Below are 26,832 nucleotides of genomic sequence, written 5' to 3' on the forward strand. Positions count from 1 at the left end.
GTGTGCTCAGAGTTGGGTGCCTTGACCCCGGGCTTTGCTCCTCTTACCCTGCCTTTGGGCCTGACAGATCAGATACCCTGCATGAAAGCAGACCTGGGTAAGGAGGGCCGAGCAGCCTTCCAATGAAGTAAAAAGATATTTCTGTTGACAAATATGTAAAACTTTAGAGCTAAATGGTTATGGATGCTCTGGACTGCAAACTTCAGGAATTACTAGAGCAGAAGAGTAAGACCTTAACAGGCTCTTGCATTTAAAGACCCTGACACTGGGAAAGAATGAGGATAGGAGGAGGAGGGGACGACAGAGGCTGAGATGGTTGGATGGCATCACCAATTCAATAGACATGAGTTTGAGCAAACTCAGGGAGATAGTGAAGGACAGAGAAGCCTGGCGTCCTGTAGTCCACGGGGTCACAAAGAGTCAGATACGACTGAGTGGCTGAACAACCACAACATTTTTTGAGCCCTGACCTGTGGCTGGTATTGTGTAAGGCGATTAATAGATATCATCACATTTTACTCTTAAACAACCCCATAAGGGTAGGTGCTGGAAAACATGAGATAACAGAGAGGTTAAGTAACTTCTCTGTAGTCACACAGTTAGTATCTGATGGATTAGAGATTCATATTCATGTCTTTAAAACCCAAGCCTAAACTCAAGCCTATTTAGCCATTATTCATACTTCTTTTCAAAGCTGTGTTTTCTCAAGACAGCGAATTCTTAGCTTCTGCAGGAGAAGTAACAGGGTAGTACTTTAGCAGCCTGACATAGAATGCGATGCATCTTAATACCCTAAATATCCATTAAGTTAGCATCTGGACCCGATTTGTCATTTTCCTCCTTCCCGTCTCCCCACCCCATCTAGTGCCCGTCCTCTTCCTGTCCTCAGCTGGGCCCACCATTTCCCCTGTGAGCCTCCCTTCTCTCCACCCGACAAGCCCAAGACCCTTTCTTCACTCCCACTCCTTGGCTGTGAGTACGAGCATTGCATCTGTGTGTGGGTGAGCCCAAGGCAAAAATGGAAGGAATCATGAGTTTGTCTTCAGGATCTTTACCAACTCCTTTCCATATTCTCTACCTCACCCCACCCGGCTGATCTTGGCGTCTCCCAAAAGTACACAGGGCCACGCTGTCTGTCTGTCTGCTGCCTTGCTGCCATTCTGTTTCCAGGAGAAAGTATCACAAGTGAGTTCATCATCTGTTGTAAATAACTTGGGTGTGAACCACAGGAGGTGACCTCTCTCTGAAGCGTTTGTGCTTTGGCTCTGAGGGTAGGACAGGAAGGCGCCATGAATAGAGGGGTTTCCACCAGCCATCACCAGAGTGGACACTCAGGAACCCACATGTGGCCCCCTGGCATTTCTGCCTATGAATTGTGAATCCTGGTAGAAAAATAGAGTCGGCTCCAAAATTAGGATAAAATGAAGAAAGAGAGTAGTCATTGGGCCCGTCGAGGCAGGCAAAGGAAAAGAAGAGTATTGAGAACAGGGAAGAGAAGACCAGCCTCCTGGGTCACTCTTCACAAGTGTCTGAGTGGCTGTACCAGAAGGGTGACGGTGAGTGCCTAAACCCTTGTCTGTGGGAGCACTGAGATAAACAACCAAGAAGATGACCTTTGCAACTCTTTGCTTCCTCCTCCTTCAAGGAAATGTAGATATTTCTTCGGCTGAAGGCTGGGCTTTGGCTCAGTCCATGCTTCTGCTCTGAGTAGCTCATGTTTGTATGACGCCTCATCGCTCACAGAGCGCATTGTCATTGGCTACGCCATTTTGTCCTCCAAGTGCTAGCGGAGTGGATTTTGTTTTACCCATTTTACAGGTGAAGAAACTGAGGCCAAGACACATTAAAAGATGTAGAATATTTAGTCAATGAGCAGGAGGACCCGGAGCCCAGGCTTCTGTTTCAGTGTACTCTTTCACTGCTGTGAACCACCACCAGGGGTGAAGGTCTTGAATTGTGCATTCAGTCTGTACTCTTGGGCGAGCAAACCTGTTTACTTGTAAACATTTCTGTTTTAGAAATAGAACTCCAGGACACTAGGAAGCACAAGTCCCAAGATGTTAGTTGTTATCCTTGTTAAAAGACCCAATATAATGTTTTATCACAAAACAGATTTTTATTTTTAATTTAAGAAGCTTATGGAGCACCCTCATGGTAACTGTCCTTCTCAGTTATGGACCTACTGGGGCCCAGAATGCCCATTTCCTCTTCTTCTAGTTGTTAGTGGTAATTGGGCTCCCCGCTGTGCATTGCTAAGAAGTTCCTTTTGTCCATCCTATAAACAGTTATGAGCACCCATGTGTTCAGGGTGCTGTACCAAGAAGGTGCATTCTGGTGCTGCCCTGGTGGAAGCTGATGTCTAGTGGGTGAGGCCGTCATCCCCCATAGGGTCACTGGGAAGTGTGACGGCTAGGGGTGCTGTGACTGGACAGGAAACTGGGCAGGCTTTGTGGAGGAACCAGCCCTTATGCAAAGAGGTAGAGGATCCATATGGGCCCGGAAGAGTAAGGAAGAAGAGCATTCCAGAGGTGATGACTCTGGTGTAGATAAAGCAAGAGGTGAAAGCTAGTGAATAGTTTAGAAAGGCAGGACCCACCAAGGCCTTGGAGTAGTGTCCAGATATGTGTGTTTGATGTACATCCAGAATTAAGAGTCTGGCTGGTTCAACTAGAGTAGACCTTTTACTGATGAATGAAAGGCTTAACTCTGTAGAACTCATGTAGAACATGACTTCAGTGGTGACGATGATAAATGTGGTTAACTAGAGAGTGCGTTTCCAGAGTAGCTGGGACAAAGGGTGTCACCCTGGATCAGAAAACTAGGTTCTCCTCCTCCAGGCTTTGTTGCTCCTCAGGTGTGCATTCCTGCCTGTGTCCTCCTGGGGGACCATATGGACAGAGAAGGTTCAGACCTGGCTGCACCCATTGACAGCCACCTCTCTAAGCCTCCTCTATAGAAAGAACTAGAATTCCCTACCTCTTTGGGCTGTGATATGGATGGAAAAAATCACACTGTACCATGCTCATTAATTTATTTGTTTGGTCTTTGCCAGCACTACCCATAGCCCTTTGATTCCAGTGAGCCTGAGCTATTACAGAGACGCAAGGGGAAATGTGTGTACGTGTCTGTGTGCAGACAGAGATTTGCAGGATCCAAAGTCAGATTTGTTTAGGACCCATAACTATTGATCACTTTGTTGACTTCCTTATCAAATTAACCTGCTTAATGTTTGATGTTAAATTTTAAGGATAGCATATTTATATTTGCTTAAGTAAATGTACCAGCTGAATTTATTTTAGACGTCTCTGAAAGTTTGAGAACCAACGAAACCATTCCCATACTCCACATTTTTTCAGTGTGACCTTGGCCCTCAAGGGCCTTTACATGTTCATTGCAACAGCACCTTATGTTTGCAAAATAAAGCACATATTATATAATTTGAGAAGCTGGTGCTTAGAAGACTTGTCAGAATGCTTCAGAAAGTCTTGTGAATTCTCTTCCATTTCAATTAGCTGTCTCTCTTAGTCCCAGTTATTCTGGAAATTCACTCTTGTTTACCACATGTATCACCACTCCCAACACTAAAGATTCTTCACAGCTCTCTCACCCCTATCAGTAGTCATATTGGCGATAGCCTGCATGATGCATTGTCTTACCAGCCCCGTGACACAGACTGCCCAGTGTTCAACCAAGATTCAGAGCTAGATGTGTTGATTCCAGTAACCAAAAGTTGTTGGGTTCATTTGCATCTGATGAGTACCTGTAGCCAGCCAGACTCTACAAGAAGCCAAGGGAAGACTAATCCAGGAGATGAGCGCCCCCTGCTGGCTCTGCATCCTCTGTAAACCAGACATTGCCCCTGAGTCAGTGGCTGTTTATATTGGTGGAGAACCAGCAAGTCAGTCCCTCTGTTACCTTTGGCTCCACTAGAACCTGAGAGAAAAACAGCAGAGGGTGAAGAAAGGAAGATCTAAAAAACAAAGACTATTTTGGAAGTGGTTAGTAATGCTTAAAGACACACTTTCTATAGGATTTCCGTGTTGCGTTATCAAAGGACTTGCAGTGTTAAGTGCGAGATCTTCCACCTAGGGTGGGCTCTTTTGAAAGGGCCTCCTCACCTGTCATCAGGGCCCAGTTCTGGGAGACCGACTTCAACAGCTGCAGCTTCAGAGAGATGAAAACCCAGCCTTCGTGGGCTGTAAGCTGAATCCCGAGTGTGCATGAGGACTGGTTTTCCTGCTAAACCCTAGTTTTGAAGTTTGAAGTTTTAGTCACTCAGTCGTCTCTGACTCTTTGTGAGCCCACAGACTGTAGCCCACCAGGCTCCTCTGTCCATGGAATTCTCCAAGCAAGAATACTGGACTAGGTTGCCATTTCCTTCTCCAGGGGATCTTCCCGCCCTAGGGATTGAACCTGGGTCTCCTGCATTGCCGGAGGATTCTTTACCATATGAGCCACTAGGGAAAATGTAGTGGGCTCCCTCTACCCGCTCCCTGGGGCAGAGCAGGTTCCTCCAGCTGCCCGGCAACTCAGCTACATCTTCCAGGCAAAGGCAGTGTGTTTAATGTCAACCGTGATCTCGGAAGAGAGAGTGCGAGGAGTTCAGTTAGGTAGAGTTACACAGCCAGAGAAGGGCAGGCTTTGCGATGGAGAGGGTGGGACAGGAGATTGCTCTCTTTAGATTTTGAAGAAGCACTGCCTTGGGGAAGAAGCAGAGTTCTGTGATGTGGTCACAGGAACAGACCTGAGTAGGGAGTGCACACCTGAGCTCACTTAGAGAAAACCTCCCTGAGTTACAGCTATCAGGGTAACCTCCAGCTCTTGCTGACCTGTGTCGTGAGCATCACGTGCCGAGCATTTGACCCAGATACTGTTCTTACGTCCAGTCTCTCAGTAACAAAACGGAAGCTCGGGAACATTAAGGTACGTTATCAAGTTCCACCACCAGGAGGAGGCTGAGCCAAAGTTTGGCTCCACTTTGTATTCTTAACCATGTCACTGTATTTTTTCAGAAATTAAAAATTACTTAAATGCAAAAACAGCTGCCCTTCAAAGCCTCGAGCTCCTCAAGCCCAGGCTGGATGCAGCAGGGCCCTTCACCCTGGCGCAGCGAGTGAAAGAGGGTGATCAGGACGTTTGGAGAAAGAGAAGAAAGGACACTTGACAGGAGGAGAGAATCCCTGAATGGTGGACAATGGCTGGTCCTCAACCAGAAGGCGAGGAGTTTTGTGGTCTGAAGTGACCTGTTTCCTAATCTTTAATGCTAAATGAATGGAACAGCAGAAAAGCCTGAGACTTCCTGGAGATGGGGAGTGAGTCAGCAGTCTTCACAGCCTGAGGGGGCCCAAGTTCCCTCCTCTGGGGGAGCCTTGCCCTCAAGTTCTGCAAATACATTCTTCTGATAACCTGATTCTTTTCCATATGGGCAGCTGGTTAAATGTGGGCCCAAGGATGATTTCATGTTTTTCTTGCTTCTTTCAAAGGCCTAAATTCACAGATCAACTCAATTTCTTTATCAGATCTCACAGATGCTGACTTTGGTTGGGGAAATGTGAACAGGGCAACTCAGAAAATAGGACATCGGTGAGGCCAGTGGCAAAAAGAAGAGTTGGGTGGCTTGTGTGGGGATTTGACCAGAGAGGTGAGATCAGAAGCAGGGCTTATTAGATTCTAGATTTGGGGCCAGGAGGATCCTCTCCTATATCCTGGGTAGCGTGGAAGATGGCAGGTTTTCTCTGGAGGAGCTTCCAAGCCCTGCAGTGCTTGCTAAGGCAGTCGCTGCCTCTCAGAGCAGGGTCATGTGTTCATGAGAAACAGCTCTTTGGGCAGATTTGGTTTCTGGTCCTTCAGAAAGGAGGCTCTTTCTCTCCCCTAGTTCATGGTTTGTGCGTGGATCTCATTAATAATTAACCTGCATACTAGCATCTGTGTAGCTCCCTAAGGCTCACACAGACCCGTCATGTTTGCTGTTTCATTTGACCTTCCCATTGACCCATGAGATAAGCAGGCCAGGTGTCATCTCTGTGTGCAGATGAGGCTACCCCAGCCCAGATAAGTTAGGCAACTTGCCTCAGGCCACACACAGCTCAGAAGTAGCAGAGCCTGGATTCCAACCCGTGTTCTTAATGTATGCACCACGTGCTTTGAATAAATGGTCTGAGAGCACATGTGCCTTCCCGGCCTACAGAGGAAGAGTGCAGCGGGTCTGATGGTTGGCTGTGCCCTGCTTATGCTTCTCCCTGCTTTTTCTCCTACGTTTTACCAAGCGTTGCCTTGCACTAGGACATAGGAGATGGAGGGTTCTCTGGTGCTGGACGTGACAGGTCACTGTGGCGAGTGTGGCCTTTCGCACCCTGGCCTGCATGACTGCGAGCTCTCCCGTCAGCTTGTCCATGCCAGTCGCGCCCTCTCGTAGCAAAGGTGGGTGGTTTGCTGTTCATGTCTGAGCTTCTCTGGACGCTCACCTCTTTATTCATGACCATTTGGGGATGAGGCAATTGGAAGCATCTGGAGAGCTGGGTTTTATAGGCTTTTCACAGAGGCCCAGCCAGGCTCCATTTGCTTTCCTTGGCAGGTCAGCACCCCACCCGCGTGCCTTCCTGGTCGCAGTCCCTGCACTCAGCCTGTGGGGTTTCACAGCTGCACTTGTGTGTGGAAGACTCCCTTCTAAGAAAACAGCAGCCACTCTATGGAGATGGTGCTAGAATGGGGAGGTGGGGGTGAGATCCAGAAAGGAAGGACTTATTTGTTCCTTGTTTCTTGTTTCCAGTGATGTTTCTTTCTGGGAAGAGCACAGGGAAGAGAGCGACCAGCTACCTCGGGGCCAAGTAGCCAGAGCAGGGCTGGTGCTCTGAGCAGGAGCTGAGGAGAGAGCCTGCGGGACCATGAGCAAGCCCCCCAGCCCTCCTACCCCAACAGGTGCCAAAGATGCAGGTCACTTCCTTTGGCTTGGTCTTGTAGCCACTCCCTGCCCCTGTAGGGCCCGGAGGCCATCGCAGTTTGCCCAGGCTGCTCTGGGGGGTGTCTGAGCAGACTGTCCAGGCAGGAACACAACAGGAAGCAAATGTAGGTGATTTGTCCTTGTCCTGTTTCAACTTGTACATTAGCATCCCTTGATGTGAGTTATTTGTCTTGGTTTCTTTAAATTCCTAAGTGGATTATAATTTTTCTCCTGGTATTATTTGACAGCAGTCATTTTTTAAGGTTTTATGGCGTTCTTCAAATACTTGGAATTTTTGGAACAAGTTTAGGGAAATACCGCCATCTTCAGGTCAGACTGTGTAGTGCAGTGCTGGGGCATGTCCATGGGAGCCTCTCAGATGCCAAGGGCCAGCAGATTCTTAGGGCTTTCCCTTTCCTTTTACAGAAAAAAGTGAACTGCCTCATCAGAGGGCTCTGGATTAGAATCTATTAGCAGCTCTTTGGGGGAAAAAAAAAGAAAGAAAAGAAAATTAAGCCCTAGTGGCCATTCTGGGAGTTGTTTGTTCTGGTTTGTCTCATCTGCAGTAATGGGCAACCTCACAGGCTGCCCCAGCCCCACTTGCCAGGACAGACTTTGCATTCTTCACTGGGAGAAATTCAGGGCCAGATCCTGTTAGGCCTTGCGTGCATGTCACCTGCACCCCAGCCACCTTATAGTACAGGACCTAATACAGTCAGAGGAACAGCCATAATTTTAGGTAATCTCACCCGGAGTACAGACACATCTTGACTATTGAGGGAAATATCAACAATAATAATAATAATGAAGAATTGCATGCTTGGTACAGCGTTGTGGATTTTCCATGTGTGATCTCCTTTAAGCCTCATGACACTCCTTCGAGGTAGATACTATTATTATCCCTGGATTACGGATGTGGAGAGGGCTGGAAGCACCCCTCCCCGCATGACTCAGCTAGGAAACAAGGCTGGCGCCAGGATTCAGACCCAGACCCCGTCTGACTCTGGTGCTCGAGTCCAGTATTTGGCCCTCCTCCCCGCTGCCCCCGGCAACTTCCCTAAGCAGCAGAGAGAAGGAGAGGCAGAGACCAGGAAGGAAAGTGACCTCTTAGAACCACCTTAGAGGAGGGTAGAACATCCTTTGTTAATCCCCCAGGGTAGCTAAACAGCCCTTTGCAAGTCACTCTGTGGAGATTTAGGATTACATTTACCTTTGTTACTGTTGACAACGGCTGTGAAGAATAACTGGAGGGATTATAGCAATCCAAAAAGAAAATGAACGCTTCTCCAAGTTGAAATAGGAATCTGTGTGTTAGATTTGTGGCGGGGGCGGCTGAGCTGGGGTCGTCTCTGCCCAGTGGGATTGGCCCCGCTGCAGTGAAGCCTGCAGACAGACAAGGGTCCGAGGTCCTGCTCAGTCATCCTGAGTGACTTGAGCCGGAGGAAGGCTCTGATCTCACCCTCATTTTGGGTCCAGGGAACTTGCGGCCAACTAGAATAAACATCCTGGAGCACGACTGTGTGTGTTTTTGTTTCCCTTTATAGTTCTTTCCTCACGAAACTCCATGATGGTTCGAGATAGCTTTGGATTGGCTGCTTATTTAATTTAATAAAGTAATAGATGTGCTTCATGTGTGAGCCCAGTGAAAACCCAGGCATGGCCTGTAAGGAGAAGCAGCTGTGCCCTGCCCGCCCCGCTCCATCTCCCACTCCCCCTCCTCCCAGTCCTCCTCAGGACAGCTGCCTGCAGCCTTTCAGCCCTTGCTTTGTACATGCGTTCCGTATTTCTAAGCAGCGTACTTACACTACCTAACTCGGTCCACGACTTGAGACCTTATCTGTTGACTTCTTACTGTGGAAGACCAGGACTTAACTCTCTGAATTTAGCACATGACCCCTCTCACCTCCATCCCCACCCCTCCAGTATGGTTATTTCACAATTTTAGGTTTAGCACTTAGTATTTTTATTATGAAAGTCATCTTCTTGATTCTAAAACTTGTTTTTCCTAAGGTTTGTCATTGCCTTTGTTTGTTCAGTTTGTATATACCTACACAGAGTCATCCCCCATGTGTCTAACAGAATTCTCAAACTCTTCTCCAGATGGTCAGCTACGTCAGGGACTCCCTCTCTAGCCCCTTTAGGAGCCCCCCGGCTTCCAGGTCCTTGTCCCTCCTGGACTGGCTGTTGTCCAGGTCCAAAGCCCGGCTGTGGTCCAGCATGTTACCACTTCTGTGCTACCACTTCATCTCCCTCTTTTCTGTTCTACTCCCTCATTTCATGAGCATATCCTCCTGTTGCTGTCTGAGAATAGCTGTGAGGAAGGACAGTTTTCTGAAACCTGACAGATCTGAGAGTATGTTCTGTTCTCACATGGGATGGATAACTTGGTTTTCATCTTAAGCTTATGAACCTTTGTTCCCATTTTCAAGGTAAATCCCACATATGTTCTCCTTGTTAATGAATTACACTATATGTTTAGTGCTGGAGAATACAGACATCCATATAAAAAGAGCAGGTGAGTGCTGACAAAAGTCATTTGATGTATAAGAAAGGGAATGTTGACTGTCCGTATCCCAGTATTTTCTCTAGAAATCTTTGAGAACATATATTTAATGGATGCCCAATGGTTCTGACTGCAGAGGCAAGAGACTGGCTCCATGCAGGTTCTTTGAGGAGACATGCTGTTTGTACCATTAGTTCATGGATTCCCTGTGCCCAGCACAGTGCCTGGCACATAACGGACCTTCAGTTCAGTTCAGTTCAGTCACTCAGTCATGTCCGAGTCTGCGACCCCATGAATCGCAGCAGGCCAGGCCTCCCTGTCCATCACCAACTCCCGGAGTTCACCCAGACTCATGTCCATCGAGTCAGTGATGCCATCCAGCCATCTCATCCTCTGTCGTCCCCTTCTCTTCCTGCCCCCAATCCCTCCCAGCATCAGAGTCTTTTCCAATGAGTCAGCTCTTCGCATGAGGTGGCCAAAGTACTGGAGTTTCAGCTTTAGCATCATTCCTTCCAAAGAAATCCCAGGGCTGATCTCCTTCAGAATGGACTGGTTGGATCTCCTTGCAGTCCAAGGGACTCTCAAGAGTCTTCTCCAACACCACAGTTCAAAAGCATCAATTCTTCGATGCTCAGCCTTCTTCACAGTCCAACTCTCACATCCATACATGACCACAGGAAAAACCATAGCCTTGACTAGACGAACCTTTGTTGGCAAAGTAATGTCTCTGCTTTTGAATATGCTGTCTAGGTTGGTCATAACTTTCCTTCCAAGGAGTAAGCGTCTTTTAATTTCATGGCTGCAGTCACCATCTGCAGTGATTTTGGAGCCCCCCAAAATAAAGTCTGACACTGTTTCCACTGTTTCCCCATCTATTTGCCATGAAGTGATGGGACTGGATGCCATGATCTTCGTTTTCTGAATGTTGAGCTTTCAGCCAACTTTTTCACTCTCCACTTTCACTTTCATCAAGAGGCTTTTTAGTTCCTCTTCACTTTCTGCCATAAGGGTGGTGTCATCTGCATATCTGAGGTTATTGATATTTCTCCTGGCAATCTTGATTCCAGCTTGTGTTTCTTCCAGTCCAGCGTTTCTCATGATGTACTCTGCATAGAACTTAAATAAGCAGGGTGACAATATACAGCCTTGACGTACTCCTTTTCCTATTTGGAACCAGTCTGTTGTTCCATGTCCAGTTCTAACTGTCGCTTCCTGACCTGCATACAGATTTCTCAAGAGGCAGATCAGGTGGTCTGGTATTCCCATCTCTTTCAGAATTTTCCACAGTTTGTTGTGATCCACACAGTCAAAGGCTTTGGCATAGTCAATAAAGCAGAAATAGATGTTTTTCTGGAACTCTCTTGCTTTTTCCATGATCCAGCAGATGTTGGCAATTTGATCTCGGGTTCCTCTGCCTTTTCTAAAACCAGCTTGAACATTAGGAAGTTCACAGTTCACATACTGCTGAAGCCTGGCTTGGAGAATTTTGAGCATTACTTTACTAGCGTGTGAGATGAGTGCAACTGTGTGGTAGTTTGAGCATTCTTTGGCATTGCCTTTCTTTGGGATTGGAATGAAAACTGACCTTTTCCAGTCCTGTGGCCACTGCTGAGTTTTCCAAATTTGCTGGCATACTGAGTGCAGCACTTTCACAGCATCATCTTTCAGGATTTGAAATAGCTCAACTTAGGTGTGTGAAAGTCACACATCTAAGGTCACACACCTTTTAGATGTGAAATCCAGAAAGAAATATGCAAAGTGAGTACCTTTTCTGTTGCTGTATTGATATGTTGATCATCAGCATGTCTACTGAGCACATGGGAGACTTTTTTTGTAATTGAACAAGCCAGTGTTAACCTCTGCTTTGGATGTCAAGGAAATTTAGATTTTGATAGATGTAACTTATTGACACTTGCCCTGTTTCTGCTTGTACGTTCCCCCAGACACTTGGGATTGTTGGTTGTTGTTATTGTTGTTGTTTGTATAAATATTTTGTTTTCTGCCACGTAGAATAGAATTGCTCCTTTTTGGTTTTGTGTTCCATCGTCAGTTTTGGGAAAACCATCACTGCTGGAAAGAAAACGGGATTTATTTGGGAAGAAGGGAGAGAAGTGAGGTTCCACCCTAACCTTTTTCCCTTAGAAGGAGATCTGGCAGGATGGGAGGTTAGGCCTCACCAATAGTTTTTAGGGTTTTAATTTTGTTAAAATTTGAACACAAACATATCAGATGTCTTCTTTTCATCCTTCTGGATGTGGGGGTAGAGGGATTCCTCACCTGGCCAGGTTGAGTTAAGGAGAGAGAGATGTCTGTCTGTTCCACTGCTGTGGCCTCCAGGACGCCTTCTTTAATCCTTTGTATTCTTAGAAACAAAGTCACCTCTTGGCAGGAATAAAGCCACTCAAATGCCAACAGTCAGGGTTTGGTTTTAAGTCACCAGCCTTGTGAGAGGCAGTGCCCGATTTCCTTTGGCAAAGACAGCCTGCCCGTTCTCAGTTCATTTCAGCGACTTGGGCACAAAGGTAACTTCCTCAGAACAGAAACCTTTGAAGGCTCTATCTGATGCATCTGTGAGTCATTGTGTGTGTCCCAAACTGTAATTTCACTTCTCAGAATCTGGAAAACGCTATTCAGCTTCTTTGCTTTTTTTTTGAAATCAACTTTCAGAAAAAGTAGATCTGAGTTAGAAGGATCTAGGCATTTATATATTCTCCTGGAGACAGTGCAGTTGATGGCACAGCAAATGCATGGGCTGTGGTGTGGATGGATCCAGGTTTTCCTCTTAACTTGAGGACTATTCCTGGACGTGTGACCTCAGGCAAATCTGTTCATCTCTGAGCTTCTATTTCCACATCTGTGAAAATGACTTTAATAAAGCCCGCCTACAGTACCATTGTGAGGCAAGGATTATCCGAGGTCACGTTTATCGAAAGCACGTTGTACACTCACTGAACAGACACAGCTCCCTTTCTTCCTGCAGACATAGGTAAGAGGCCCGCACTCCAGCCGCTAGTAATGAGTGGGCCATAATCAAGGATCTGAACAGTCAGGCAGCTCCACAACTTGGCTCCCAGCTCTTGGCTTATTTGTGTTTATTTTTTTCTTTGCTAGGCAGGAGGGATAGCTAAGGCAGGAAGGTTCTTTTGCTTCTACCCCAGGATCTAGTTAATCTCACATAATAAACCGCCGCAACAGTCGTCTTAGCAGCTACGATTTATTGAACGCTTCTTGTATGCCAGAACCCCCTCTGTGCGTCATTTCCTTTAATCTTCCAACCTGTTCAATATGACAGTCACAGATCCTCATTGTACACAGGAGAAAACTGAGATGTCAGGTTCTTATCTGGTTCTAGAGTGCTTTTGCACTCAGCATGTTGATTTTCAGATATACTTCCTTGATATACTGAGCAATATACTCAGTTGCTCAATCGTGGCAGACTCTTGGTAACCTCATGGACTATAGCCTGCCATGAAATTTTCCAGGCAGAAATACTGGAGTGGGCCCACTGAAGAATGGTAAAGTTTACCCTCCATTCACTTTCCTGATCTCTGACCCCTGGAGGTCCAGGCTGTGGTCCCTGTGTTCTAAGAGTCGTAACTTCACCCCAGCTCTGCCCTGGCCCATGGAGGCTGGCGAGGTGGAAGAACAGGGAGTGAGGTGTGCTTAGCAGAGACTCAGATTCGATTCATAGATGTCCCCAAGGCTCTGTCTGTATTCCATTCTTTCCTATAAACTCGGTGCCTGTAGACACCACAACAAGCGGCAAAAGCAGTGCCTCTCAGAGTCCAGCAGGGCTCGGAACTTGCTGCAGTCAGAGGTGAGCAATAAGGGTTGGGTGATAGCCAGCTAGTTTGGATAATGGAGGAACAACGCCTTTGCCTCTGCTCCTGTGCTGGTAACAGAGGACCAGTGGAGGGGCAGACACGAGCCCTCCCCTCCTCATCTCTGGGGACCTTCCACCAGTGTCTGTGTTCCCCGCCCCGCCGTCTTGTTTACTCTGCTTATACCCTCTAAATGAGGCTGGAAGTGCCTCAGCACTGGTGCCCCAGATGTTTCTGTGGGCTTTGGTTTGCTTATAATTGAAAAGATGATGTGATAACATTTGAGAAAATTTTTAAAAGATCGGAGAGAGGCACTTCGCCTCTCCCCATAACCTTACCTCCCGAACATGCTGGTGGCTCCTACTTTGTTTCAAAAGTCCCCCTCGAGCACAGCACACTCTGTTCTTGCATGTCTGTGTCCAGGACTCAGTCCATCCTGAAATCCAGCTGGGATAGAGGCGGGGTCCTTGTCAGAGCTCTAAGTTCTTCTTTTTCGTGTCACCTGACACCTTTTAGGGTTTGGGAAGCCTTGGTGAAGGTGATGCTGTGATGTTGATCAGAAGATGCTAGGTCCTGGCCGCACTTCCTGTACATGCAGCAGTTGGGGACAGCTGGCATCAGATGGGGTATTGGCCCTCCTGCTCTTCGGTACTATGGCCAGAGATCCACAGTGTGGGCGGCAGGTCATGGGTATAAACCAGCACTTCTGCAGGATACATTTATAGGCTTTTGTGACCAAACAAGTTTGGAAAACTTCAGGCTGTAGAAAGTTGAACAGTGTTTCTCTACCATAGTGCTTTTAACCTGTTACATTCACTGTGAACCTCAAAGCAGAGATTTTATGAGAAATAATAGTAGCTAACATTTACTGAGTGTCTGCTCTTTGTTGAATGGAGATGCTGCAGTAAGCCTTAATATGCAGCGCCCTTGGGAGGTAGACACCATCACTGTCCCCATGTAGAGGCTGGGAGACTTACCCAATGTCATGGCTGATTGGTAATAACACAGTCTTTTGGGCTGGAGCAGACTGAGCCCACAGTCGTCTCTTAGCCAGCACACAGACTGCTTGTACAATGTGTACACTTCTTTTGTACAAAAGAAGCTTGGAGCAGCCTTCTTTTATTTGGGACTTCTCATTCCCTATGAGAATATAAGAATATTCCCTATGGGAATAAGAAAGCCTTCCTCAGTGATCAGTGTAAAGAAATAGAGGAAAACAATAGAATGGGAAAGACTAGAGATCTCTTCAAGAAAATTAGAGATACCAAGGGAACATTTCATGCAAAGATAGGCATAATAAAGGACAGAAATGGTATGGACCAAACAGAAGCAGAAGATATTAAAAAGAGATGGCAAGAATACACGGAAGAACCATGCAAAAGAGCTCTTCGTGACCCAGATAAACACAATGGTGTGATCACTCACCTAGAGCCAGACATCCTGGAATGCAAAGTCAAGTGGGCCTTAGGAAAGGAGCATCACTACGAACAAAGCTAGTGGAGGTGATGGAATTCCAGTTGAGCTATTTCAAATCCTAAAAGATGATGCTGTGAAAGTGCTGCACTCTGTGCCAGCAAATTTGGAAAACTCAGTTGTGGCCACAGGACTGGAAAAGGTTGGTTTTCATTCCAATCCCAAAGAAGGGCAATGCCAAAGAATGTTCAAACTACCTCACAATTGTACTCATCTCACACACTAGCAAAGTAATGCTAAGAATTCTCCAAGCCGGTAGGTCAAAATATTGACCTACCACCATTCATCTCACACACTAGCAAAGTAATGCTAAAAATTTTCCAAGCCGGTAGGTCAAAAAATACCACGAGTTCACGCCCTGTCCTTTGAAGGACATTGGCAAAGGTCATCATTAGGATCTTACAGGAACAAACAAAATCTCAACGGCTGGAAAATATTCGAAATTCCCCTGAAACAGCTTTTGAAAACCTTACAGAAAATCAACACCCACACCATCAAATTATTTAGAAAATCACAACTGAAAAAGTTGCTATCTATTTAGCTAAAAATGTTCACAGAGGAAACGTCATAGCCTACAATGATTTCATTATTTTAAAAGAATGCATTCTGCATTCACCTGAATAATTTATGTAATCTTTTTGAGTTAAGAGGGTATTTTGATTTTGTGGGCCAACCCATCACAAAACTCCTAGAGAAATGACCTCCTTATGGCCCCAGGATAAGTCACAGTCATGTTCTGTGACAATGTTACCTGCCTTCCAATGGGAAGATGGGGTGGCGGGGAGGGCATCTGGCTATGGAGGCAATAGTGGTTTCCACATCCTCCTTTCCCAAAGAACCAAGACCTGGCTGGGGAAACTTCCTTTCTCTATATTGCTTTCTGCTGCTTTCAACAGTACATGAACTGTGAACTTCCAGATGTTCAAGCTGGATTTAGAAAAGGCAGAGGAACCAGAGATCAAATTGCCAGCATCCGTTGGATCATTGAAAAAGCAAGAGAATTCCAGAAAAACATTTACTTCTGCTTTATTGATTACGCCAAAGCCTTTGACTGTGTAGATCACAACAAACTGTGGAAAATTCTTAAAGAGATGGGAATACCAGACCACCTGACCTGCCTTCTGAGAAATCTGTTATGCAGGTCAAGAAGCAACAGTTAGAACTGGACATGGAACAACAAACTGGTTCCAAATCGTGAAAGGAGTACGTCAAGGCTGTATATTGTCACCCTGCTTATTTAACTTATATGCAGAGTACATCATGCAAACTGCCGGGTTAGATGAAGCGCAAACTGCTGGGCTGGATGAAGCACAAGCTGCAATCAAGATTGTTGGGAGAAATATCAATAACTTGAGATACGCAGATGACACCACCCTTATGGCGGAAAGTGAAAAGGAACTAAAGAGCCTCTTGATGAAAGTGAAAGAGGAGAGTGAAAAAGGCTGGCTTAAAATTCAACATTCAGAAAACTAAGATCATGGCATCTAGTCCCATCACTTCATGGTAAATAGATGGGGAAACAATGGAAACAGTGACAGACTTTATTTTCTTGGGCTCCAAAATCACTGCAGATGGTGACTGCAGCCATGAAAGTAAAAGACGCTTGCTCCTTGGAAGAAAAGCTATGACCAACCTAGACAGCATATTAAAAGTAGAGACATTACTTTGCTGATAAAGGTCTGTATAGTCAAAGCTATGGTTTTTCCAGTAGTCATGTATGGATGTGAGTGTTGGACTATAAAGAAAACTGAGCGCCGAAGAATTGATGCTTTTGAACTGTGGTGTTGGAGAAGACTCTTGAGAGTCCCTTGGACTGCAAGGAGATCTAACCAGTCCATCCTAAAGCAAATTAATCCTGAATATTCATTGGAAGGACTGATGCTGAGGCTCCAATACTTTGGCTACTTGATTTGAAGAACTGACTCTTTAGAAAAGACCCTGATGCTGGGAAAGATTGAAGGCAAAAGGAGAAGGGAATGACAGAGGATGAGATGGTTGGATGGCATCACTGAGTCTATGGACTTGAGTTTGAGCAAGCTCTCGGAGATGGTGATTTACAGGGAAGTCTGGCATGCTGCAGACCATGGGGTTGCAAAGAATTGGACACAACTGAGCGACTGAACTGTACTGAACTGATGGGGTTAGTACTCGGAAGGACTCTAGCTGGAGAAATGCCAATGTAAACTCGAAAAGTGAATGCAGACTCTTGGGAGAATGGTGACATGGGTTTCTCTTATGAACCCCATTATGTTCTGAGCTCCCAGGAACCTTTGCACACCAGATGTTTTGGTGTCAGATTAGACTGCCTATTCAGTAGAAGAGGCAGGCATGGGGGATCTGGAGTATAGGGTCTAGGCCAGTAGTTCTCCAACTTGGCTGCATATTGAAATTCATCAAGGGAGTATTAAGAATAAATGATGCCTGGCCTCAGTCTCAGAGATGCCAGTTTAGCCTGGGTGAGACCCTGGCTTTGATGATTTTTAAATGTTCCTTGGTGATTCTGCTGTAGCCTGGTTGAGAGCCATTTGTTTGCCACACTCCTTTGTGGTCCAGTTTACCCTGTCTTATACCAAAGCAAGGAAAAGAAAAGGTTTTCATTTAGTAGTTAAATGACCTGAGAGGGTTTTGAGTTGTTTCTTTCACTTTTTGTGGATGAGCAACTGGTGTTCTTTTTTTATTGATCCCGTATAGCCTTGCACCATGAGTCCTCTCCATGATCTATATCCATGACTGTAGCTTTGCACTGACATGCACATACTGACCAGCCCTTATACAGAAGTGCTAGTTGGTCACTAAGGGGACGCATGAGAAAGATACTCAGCCCTCTTATTCCTGCTGGAAGAAGTAAGTGGGTCCTGTTGCTCCGAGTACTGCATTCTTGCTGTTGCTAAGTGTCACTGGAGTGACAAGTGCTTTCTGGGTGGTGGCATCAGCTGCACCACCCATGCTTCTTATTGGGCTTTCACTGTAAGGAACAGTCACTGTCATCTTCAGTTCATCAGGTGAAACTGGATAATGGAATTGTTTCTAGGTTTGGTAATCGGGTCACAAGTCATTTCCTACTGTATCTACAAAAAGACTTTTTTAGGCATTTGGGAAGAATATATGCCCTTGTCAATAATAGACAATGATTGTTTTAACCCTGAGCTGTAATGACTTTTCTTAATATCATCATCTTTTCAAAGGCACAGACCTGAGGCTGTTCAAGGCGGAACTCCAGGATTTTGAGACCACCACTCTTTATGCAGCTCGAGATGGTTGTGTCCCGGGTTGACCAAAGGGTTTGTAATGGGAATGTTTCTGTTGGTTTCTTGCAGTACAACAAACACCTCTTCGTGCACATCGGGCACGCCAACCATTCTTACAGTGACCCATTGCTCGAATCAGTGGACATTCGTCAGATTTATGACAAATTTCCTGAAAAGAAAGGTGGCTTAAAGGAACTGTTTGGAAAGGGCCCTCAAAATGCCTTCTTCCTCGTAAAATTCTGGGTGAGTAAGACCTTGCTGTTACTTCAGTCATTTTTGTCTGAATGGTCACATCCTACACCCAAGGGCAGAGCTGCAGTGGTTGTGGGTTCCCATTGACTGATCCGCACGGTCGCCAGGGGATCACACACTAGCTCTGTGGGCGTCCTCACGCAAGCCACGTGGCACAGCCGCATGAGGACCCAGGCGATATTGCCGTCCCTGCCGAGACAGACAGGTGGCCCCTTGGGCTTAAGAACTCAGTTGTGCAATGAAAGAAACCTCGCAGATGGCTGGGGTCACAGTGGCAGACGCAGAGCACTAGACTCTCCGTTGGTTCTCACTCCGGTAAGCAAAGTGAAGTCGCTCAGTTGTGTCAAACTCTTTGCCACCCCGTGAACTGTAGTCTGCCAGGCTCCTCCATCCATGAGATTTCCTGGCCAAGAATACTGGAGTGGTTGCCATTTCCTTCTCCAGGGGAATCTTCCCGAACCGGGGATCAAACCTGGGTTTCCTGCATTACAGACAGCCTCTTTATTGTCTGAGCCACCAGAGAAGCCCAGTAAGCAAAGCGACCTATAAATTCCATGGGAGCCTAGGACCCGAGGCAGAGAAGGGGCTTGGGCAAAGATAAAGACACGCTGCAAGACTTTAAGGGTCGGAGAGAATATGAAATGGCTCTGCCTATCTTGTGCCTCATTTGTGCATTCAGACACCAAAGGCACGTTCCTCCAGCTGCTGGGACTGTCCCCTAGACTCCAAGGAGATCTCGGCTGTCCCTTCTCCACTGGCCAGGCTTGAGCCAGAGGACTGCTGTGGGGTCAGGGGTGTGTCCCAGGGGCTTAGACCAGAGAACTTGCTGGCCTTGAGCATGTACAACTCCTCAGTCTCGACGAAAATAAAAAGAAAATGGCTTCACATGTTCGCGCTTCTCAGTGTGGCCTTAAAGGCCCTGCAGGAGCTGGTTCCAGGTGTTTCCTTCCTGTCCATCCTCAGCCGGCCTTCGTGTGTCTGGATGGACTTTGTACAGTTTTCCTTCTTTGCCCCTTTTTGAGATGGTGGCTTCTTGATGATCACACCTTCCTTACATAAATAATCTACTAATTTTTCTTTTAGTCCCAGCGCGTTGTGTAGTGCCTCAGTTCCCAGGCTGTGTCACAGTTGACTGAGATGTGTGTCCCACTCCTCTCTGGACTCCAGGCTCCTTACTCGTCCTGTGGCTACACTGATGGAATGCCTGCTGTGGGCTGTGCGCTGGGTTCACGCGTCACGTGCGTTTCCTCCAGTCCTCCCAGGGTTAAGTGGAATTTGCCTCGTATCCAGCTAAGAAAATAGAAACGCGGAGGTTACAAAGGACAGGTGGGGACCTGGAGCTTGAAATCAGATCCGTTTGAAAAGTGCCTGTGCTCTGATTACTGGCTTCTTTGTGCCCCCAGGACCCTGCTCACAGGGTCTGCCTGCCATTGTTCGTATCTCCAAAGCTAAGCAAGTGCCTGGCACCAAAAAAAAAAAAAAAAAAAAACCTCCACAAATGGCAGAACAAACAGACTAAGGAAAAATTCGTGTTTGAAATTCCTTGGGAGGAAATTTACATATTTAATTTAATTTGTTTTGTTTTTGTAATCCTTGCGTGGTAACTGGATTTCATTTGTCATGCTTCCGTATTGAATTTGGATTGTGGAAGTAGCCTTCTACTTAAATTAATGTTCTCAGGATTGGTAATACATGTGGACACCCTGAAAAAGCAGTAACAGTCACTTCCTTTTCCTAAATTAGTGACTGCCACCCAATGGCTTGAATGGTGGTTGGGGGCCAGTTATATGGTAACACTACAGTTTTCAACGTGTGGCCTGCAGACCCGTAGGAGGTTCCTCAGTAGCCTTTCAATGGGCCGACAAGATCAAAACTACTTTTATTATGACACTGAGATGTTATTTTCTTTTTGAATTCTGCTGATATTCATACTGATGGTTCCAGAGTTATAGGGTAAAACTGCTGAAGCCTGGGATCAGACTGGGTTGCACGCACAGTTTAAATTAAGAAAAAAGAATTAGTCAAACCAAGAGTGTCGTTTATGAAAGTTTTACATCTTAGACCGAGTACACACTAAAATGGATGCAATGAACCTGCCTGCTCCATCAAGGAAAACAACTGATACTTGTTGTCAAAGATAAAATTTGAACTTTCAAATAAAAATAAGAATTTTGGAAAATTTGTATTCACTCTGGTGAACTTGATGGCTTCCCAACATTTACGACTTTTCTGATGAGATCCATAGTCATATTTAAAAATGTAATTTTTTTTTATACTGTGCAAGATAAAGTAATGGGTTTTTAATGTAACAGTATGAAAAGTTCATTGAGGGATTCAGACTCCACACTGCAGGTTTCTAACCTTTAGAAACCACTGCTTGTCAAGTTTTGATTTAGTGTCAAAGAAAAATGGCCAGTTATCTGAAGAGCCTATTAAAATATTCTTACCTTTCCCAGCCATGTGTTTATGTGAGGCTGGATTTTCTTCATGTATTTCAACCAAAAGTTGAAGTGCAAATCATGACAAATTGAATTTAGAAGCAGATATAAGAATCTAGGTATTTTCCATTAAGCCATACATTAAGTATTGCAAAATGCAAATCAGTATTACCTTTCTCACTAATTTTTGTTTTTTAAAATGTAGGTATGTCCAATTTAAAAAAGATGTATGTTAATATAAAATAACCTTATATTATTTTTAAAGCAGGTACTAAATATTTTAAAGCTTTCTCAGTTTACATTTCCGATATAGAAAATATCGATAGCTATAACCTACAGAAACAAAAGCTCTTTGAGACCCTCAATAAATCTTGAGTGGAAAAGGGGTCTCTGAGATGAAAAAGTTTGAGAGCCACTATAGTGAAAGATATAAAAGAGGCTGTTATACCCAAGTGAATTAAGATTAATCAGAAAATATAGGATAAGAGAAAAATAAACCATTTTCAGTGCTGTCAAATTAAAGTGTTGGTTTTTAATGTTAATAAGACTTCTTATAACTTGCTTGTTGTTTGACTATAAAGAGGAATGGAAACTATTGATATTAGAAACTTTTTATTTTTGCTTATAAAATTTTCCATTTTACACAGAGGATGATTTTAATAAATGCTTTCAGTGACTGGGTCCTTCAGTCACTAATTCCCAAATAACGAGGTCTGGGTTTGCAAATGTTTAGAGTGTAGTGGCAGGTATGAGATGTGCAGATTTAGAAACAATTTCTATGAGATTAGATATCAGTTTATTAAATTAAGATTTGCAGAATTAGAATTACAGTTGAGCTCTCCTATGAGTATGATGAAAGACATCACTCCTTCAGTATAATTGTTAGCAGTACTTAACCTTTATGAAGAAATTCAGTCCTAACTATGTTAGAATAAGTGAGAAAAGGCAGTTTGAATTAGGTATACACTCTGCTGCAATTTGAAATCTCATTGGCTTCCTCTAAAGGCTTAGAAAGTGTGAATTACACTTTGACTCTCTGTGCTTGAATGTTAGTCGGTGTTTCCAGTGGGTGTCTCTTAAGCAGGCTTAACCTTCCCTTTAAAATGTCTTTCATATTAGCAATTTGCTGCACCAATTTTCATTTTCGTGTAAATTCAGTACATCTCAACAGAGGTCCTACCCACACATCTCCTTTCTTCTCCCTATTTCCTCTTTCTCAAAGTACCTGCGTCTCCAGGTTATCACCAGCAGGATGACTTAGTTTGTTCATATGTTTAATCGCTCCATGTCCAACCTGGGCTCAGTCAGGCTGGAGCAGCTCAGGAGTTTGCTGTGGGTGAAACATTGAGTCCACCTGATTATCTGCACTCGATGGCCCAAGCTGTGGCCCAACTCTTTGCTGTGCAGTGGTCCTTCCACTGCCTTCAGAGCAGAAAACTGACTGGCCTCCCCAGGACTCGGACGCCAGAACACACATGAACAGAGCCACAGTAGCGTCCGACCTGAACTTCTTGGAAACAGCAGACGACTGTTGGTGCCCAGGTAAACGGACACCTGAGTGCCGCATAATGACAGATCTTCACAAAGCAATGATGCTGCTTCACTTCAGGTGCCCTTGGCTTCCACGCACAGACATAGTGGAAAGGACACAGATTCCAGAGTCCAGCAGATCCGGCATTGATGAGCTGTGTCACGATGCAGAAATCACTCTGCCTATCCATGACTCAGTTTCTTTATGTGTAAAGTGGGAATTATCACATGTACTTCCCAGGAATTCATACCACGTGTGTGCTTATGCCTGGTATATTCACTAACTGCTTGACTACTTTCAAAACGCAACTTGGTTTCTTACACACAAACTCACATATACCTACGCACACACACCACACACACACACACTGAAAGGCTTATTATCGATGTGTAATAAGAAGGTTAAATTATGGTACACCCAGTAAAGAGGATATGTTGTCATTAATAATCGGTGAGAAAGCATCTCACCACCTCCTTGTCACCTTAGTTGAATTACTTGCACTAGTAGTATATACTACTATACTAAGACCCCCTGGAGAAGGAAATGGCAACCCACTCCAGTATTCTTGCCTGGGAAATCCCGTGGACAGATGAGTCTGGCAGGCTACAGTCCATGGGATTGAAAAGAGTTGGACACAACTGAGCAACTAACACTAAACTAAAAACTAGTAGCTTAAATTTGAATCCCCAATTAAAGTGTCTCAGAAAAAATATAGTTTGATGCAGCATTGAAATTGTTATTATGATTGAGGAGGAGTATGGAACCAGATTTGTGGTTAGTGAGGCCAACATTTTGCACTGGCAGAAAACCATACTTCTTATTTTCCTTTTAAAATAACGATCAGATGCTTTGTGGGCTCTAAGAAAGGAAGATGTCCACCCACAAGTAGACAGAGCTGTGCTTTGTTTCAGAATTGAGATCCATGCAGATGGGTTGCCAGTGATAATGGCAGACAGTGCAGCTAATTTAAGATAAAATGTTAGCTGCTTTGGAATTGATCAGAGAGTCCCGAAAGCTGGAAGAGGTGGGTGTGATTCAGTCATGCATCCTAAAAGACAGAAACCCAAGCATAACTCTCAGCTCACTTTCAAAAGAAGTTTGATTCCAGTCCCATGTAGTAGTTTTGTTGCTGCTGTTGTTCAGTTGCTCAGTTGTGTCCAACTCTTGTGACCCCATGGACTGCAGCACTCCAGGCCTCCCTGTCCTTCACTGTCTCCCAGAGTTGGCTCAAACCTATGTCCATTGAGTCAGTGATGCCATCCAACCATCGCATCCTCTGTCATATCCTTCTCCCCCTGCCTCCAGTCTTTCCCAGCATCAGGGTCTTTTCCAGTGAGTCAGCTTTTCGAATCAGGTGGCCAAACTATTGGAGCTTCAGCTTTAGCATCAGTCCTCCCAATTAATATTCAGGATTGATTTCCTTTAGGATTGACTGGTTTAATCTCCTTGCAGTCCAAGGGACCATCAAGAGTCTTCTCCAACACCTCAGTTCAAAAGCATCAATTCTTCAATGCTCAACCTTCTTAAGTAGAATAGTTGACTTAAGTAGTGGTAGTTTACTTAAGAGAATAAAAAATGCAGTGAAAGTAATATTTTTGGAGGGGCCTCAAGATTCTACTCTGTCTTAACAGTGCTCAAAAGTGTCAAGCTTGGCGACACTGGTTAAGAAAGCCACACATTACTAACATGTTACTTATAAACCTTACAGTCAAAAACTATTCAGAAGAATCATTAGGATAATGAAGGCTTATTCTCAAACTTTATTTGGAATAATAAAGAAGAAAATAGTATGAAAAATGAGATTGTATGGATCTGTATCCTGTTATTAAAAGAAATAAATTCTTAATATACATTTAATTACAATGCTTCTTCTTTTTTCTCTCAAATCAATTAGTGGCATGTTAGCAATCAGGATATATTCCAAGTTACTCTATGGCTATTGATGTTTTATTTTTTAAAATTTTTGGAATTATCATCCAGTATAAAAATTAACAGTATACTCATAGTCATTCAACTTTCTTAACCTACTTTTTTGGAGGAAGAAAAAGCAAGACTAGTTTTACTAGCTGGAGTAGATGTGAGAAGATATTATAAAACAGAAATGGAAAGGAGTTATCTGGAAAAAAAGGCAGCCTTTAGAAGATGCTTTTATCTTGGTAGGAACAAAATCACATTTGTTGGACAAAATGACAGGCACTATAAATAAAACAACTGGACTTTATTTAGGGATAAGAAATCGGGTGCACATGTAAACTGGCCAAATGGACCCCCTCTGGAGTTCCAGCCTGTTTCTAATTGGATTGTGCGTGATTTAGGCTAGAATTGTAGACTCGAGTCTATCATTTGCGACCAAATGTCTCTGTTGCTATTCATGGAAAAGGATGTTAGCAAAATGGAATAATATGCTTCCCACATGTTTTAAACTGTTATCAGTAAGAAAAGGGCCTTTCAGTTCAAGATTTTCATTTCATTCTACTTCTATCTCATCTCACAATGGTGTTCAACTCTGAAATTACATGAACAATAGGAAATGCTGGAATGATGTAGTGGAAGGAAGATTAACAAGAAACACCACCATATTCAGAGGTACTTCTGGGACTAAAATGTAATAGATTATCTTTGGTAGACTGTGACTCTCTTATTGTCTTCACCAGGGTCTGGTTTTTTTTTGTGTTTTTTTTTTGTTTTTTGAAAAATCATCTCTGGCTAGCAGGTTCTGATATTTCACGTAGAGGGATGGGGGGGAATGGTAGTTAGTAACCTTGCACATCCAACCCATTTTGGTTTGATTTCATGAGAACGGTATCTGGAGCTTGTTAGCACTTGCTGCCTTGACTGCAGTCTTGTATCGCTTCCTTCCTGTTTTCCCAGCCCCATGACCTAAACTTCTTTGTCAGCCTTCCCCAGGGAGCAAGGATCCTATCCGGTAACATTTGTTTATGCAGCAGTCCAATGTATATAGCAGATTCTCAACAGTTTATTTTCTTTAATTTGTGAGATGAAGAGTGATTTCATCCCGTACGCCTAGAGGAACTGCTGTACATGGGGTCCTGTAACTACCACTGGGCCAGCTATGATTGTCAGCCTAGACAGTTTGTTGACTAATTTTTCTCAAGGAATTTACTGAAAGCCGGTGGAGGGAGACCTTAAGGGATTCACACAAAATCTTGCCAGGCTCTCTCAGGAATTTGGGTTCTTATAGAAATAGTTTAATCATTTGCTTTAGCGTTGAATATACACATCACCAGTGAATCATTCGGCAAATACTCACTGATCTCTACTTTGCTCCTAGAAAGCCGAGGGAGCAGACATGAGTAAGAGGCAGACTTTAGGGTCTGGTGTGGGATGGCAGACACACAGCAGATAAACGACAGCGCTGTAGGGTAGGGGCTGTAGTGGAAATGCGAATACATAGGTAGAGGAGGAATTCTTTTTCCTTGAGAACTTTATGGAAGGCTTCACGAAGATGTGGCATTTGAGCTGATTCTTGAAAATTCAATCAGTGGAGGGAGAGTGGGAAGGAGTTTGGGTGGGGGCGTGGGTTGTGCAGAGACCAGGAATCCTAATGAGAGTTGTCTGAGGGTCCCAGTGGCCGCTGGGCCTTACAGAACCAGGACAATGATGCAAGTTGAGAGTGGAAACAATACTCTGCCTGACAGTCACTTTATTTAAAAGAGTCTGAATCCCCTGAGAACAGAAGGCAGAACAGGACAGCCTGGAAAGTGGGAGCAGCAGCTGACGGTGCTTTTCGCCCTTCACCTCAGTCCCACCACGGACACTTTTCTTTTTGTTAACCTGGAACTCTTCAGGATATCTAGGCGGAATCTAAATTGGGAATTCCTTTAACCTTGTGGAAGAATCCATCTGACAGCTCTTCCTCTCCTGCTTCCCATCCTGGACCATTTGGCTCAGTGGTTGCTAACAAAGCCAAGGTCAGGGATCCATCCATTCTTTGCTGCATGGGGCTGTTTGATTCTGCTCCCTGCCGCAGTTACAGGCTGAGATACAAAGCCACTGTGCCCCCCAGAGCTGCTGCTAACTAGAAGCCTGGGGGAAGCAGACACATGTGGTCCACCTGCACCGCCCAGCATCCACCCCATTCATGCAGGCACAGCTGACTTCACTGTTACAGCCGTCCCCAGGAAAAGCCTGAGAAGAAAAGAACCGAAGTGGCACTATCAGATAGGGTATGTGTCTGCTTATTTCTAGACCCAGTTTTCCAGAGAGTAAGTTGATTATCTGGTTATAGTCATAAACCCTTCAAGGATCTTAGTCATTTGGACCTTCATAGACCCTTGGCAATATGTGAAACTCCCTCTCCCTGTGAGAGTAGAGATTCAGGGTACACCCTTCCCATCCACCCTCATTCTAATTTAATGTCTACATGACAAAAGCAAGAGAAGCTTGTTAAATTTTCCAAGCAGTTCCAAAGACTTTAGAAGGAAGAGTGAGATCTTCCCACAAGCCCTGTGTCTTTCTCAATTTCTTATATGCATCCACAAACATTGTACGTACTCCATTTGTTTTTTACTAAAAAAAAGTGCTATGCTCCATGTGTTATTCAGCAGCTTCATTTTTTTCCCCACTCAAAAAATATTTTAGACATGTCTCCTTACAGCAATGAAA

The 26,832-nt window shown here is 44.7% G+C and overlaps 1 protein-coding gene and 1 long non-coding RNA gene across 17 annotated transcripts in view; both read left to right on the plus strand.

Annotated features, from left to right (window-relative positions):
* The window catches only part of TEAD1 (TEA domain transcription factor 1), a 274,521-nt gene that overhangs the window by 215,674 nt on the left and 32,015 nt on the right, over positions 1–26,832 (plus strand). For 13 of the 16 annotated variants that reach the window (XM_045162943.1, XM_045162942.1, XM_045162940.1 and 10 more), the window contains one exon: positions 18,055–18,228. The exons of 1 other annotated variant lie outside the window; for it this stretch is intronic. In XM_045162943.1, coding sequence (XP_045018878.1) covers positions 18,055–18,228 — 174 coding nt within the window. Of the gene's footprint in view, positions 1–18,054; positions 18,229–19,320; positions 23,031–26,832 lie in introns of those variants that run through there. 2 more of the 16 variants (XM_045162944.1, XM_045162945.1) reach the window with 2 other exon arrangements.
* LOC123329780 lies at positions 6–5,145 on the plus strand. Its single transcript, XR_006545332.1, has 2 exons — positions 6–4,923; positions 5,013–5,145. It is a non-coding gene; the product is annotated as an uncharacterized LOC123329780 (long non-coding RNA).

The sequence above is a fragment of the Bubalus bubalis genome, chromosome 16 (assembly GCF_019923935.1).
Source record: "Bubalus bubalis isolate 160015118507 breed Murrah chromosome 16, NDDB_SH_1, whole genome shotgun sequence".
Lineage (NCBI taxonomy): Eukaryota > Metazoa > Chordata > Mammalia > Artiodactyla > Bovidae > Bubalus > Bubalus bubalis.